At 52.0% G+C, this 1,009-nt stretch overlaps 1 protein-coding gene across 1 annotated transcript in view; it reads left to right on the top strand.

Moving 5' to 3' along the window:
* The window catches only part of LOC109540096, a gene marked incomplete at its 5' end in the record, with an annotated part of 1,798 nt that continues 789 nt past the window's right edge, over positions 1–1,009 (top strand). The window contains 5 exon segments of the mRNA XM_048666037.1: positions 1–140; positions 196–340; positions 400–508; positions 564–784; positions 846–948. Coding sequence (XP_048521994.1) covers positions 1–140; positions 196–340; positions 400–508; positions 564–784; positions 846–948 — 718 coding nt within the window.

Consider the following 1,009-nt stretch of genomic DNA (forward strand, 5'->3'; position numbering starts at 1 on the left):
GGCACTTGCGGGGACTCCGCAAGCACCAATTGCACCTACTTCCAGAGCCCCAACTACCCGGACTATTATCCGGCCAATGGTGGCGTGGTCACGCCCACCACTACGCCGGTGCCCGCCCTCTCGCCCACGCCGGATCCCAGGTAGGACGCCTGAAGGCGTGTGCACCCACTCGGCAAACGAAACGTTGCGTTGCAGATTGCACTGGTACCATCGGCTGGTAGTGTCCAGAACGCTGGCAAAGGGCAGACAAAGCAGTTCGGACAGCAGCTCGTGCGGTTTCACGATCAGCAAAGCCAACGCCAACGTGCAACAGTTGAGGATTGACTTTGTCGATTTGGATGTAAGTGGGTTTTTGGTCATTTTTACAAAAGAAACAAAAATAATGGTTTTTTGGTTTAGTTGGCAGGGCCGACCAATGGAACCTGCATGGATGAGCGGCTGGTGATCAGCGGCCAAAACGCCAACGACCAAATCCCGGTGATTTGCGGCTACAACACGGGACAGCATGGTACCGACCCAGTTTGTCCAGTTTCTATCCTATATTCAACTGGGTTTGTTTTCAGTGTACGTTGACGTGTCCCAGTTAAGCGGGCCGGTTGCAATCATGGTGCTGTCGACTACCGGAGCGCAAAAGCGCTTCAAACTGAAAATCTGTCAGTTCAGTGACACCTGTCAGACGTCGCAGGGCAACTGTTTGCAGTACTACACTGGAACCAGTGGGGTGATCCAGAGCTTCAACTACGACAGAGCGGCGATGTTCAGCCGCAGCACTCCTGGATACTTTGTAGGTCATCTTTTTGGCAGTGAACAGCCGGGCGAAGAACGATTTTTCGCTGTTGTTCCAGAACAATCTGAACTATGCGGTGTGCATTCGGCGCGAAGCTGGCTACTGCTCCATCACCTACTCCAGCCAGAACTACCCGTTCCAATTGGTCAATAGTCTACCCAGTGAGTAGTTGTTTGAAACTTTCCAGAAAGTTTCATTTAAATCGCACGAAAACCTGATTTT

Source organism: Dendroctonus ponderosae, unplaced genomic scaffold (assembly GCF_020466585.1).
Source record: "Dendroctonus ponderosae isolate FM_Combo_2020 unplaced genomic scaffold, Dpon_F_20191213v2 Dpon_F_20191213_4, whole genome shotgun sequence".
Taxonomy (NCBI): domain Eukaryota; kingdom Metazoa; phylum Arthropoda; class Insecta; order Coleoptera; family Curculionidae; genus Dendroctonus; species Dendroctonus ponderosae.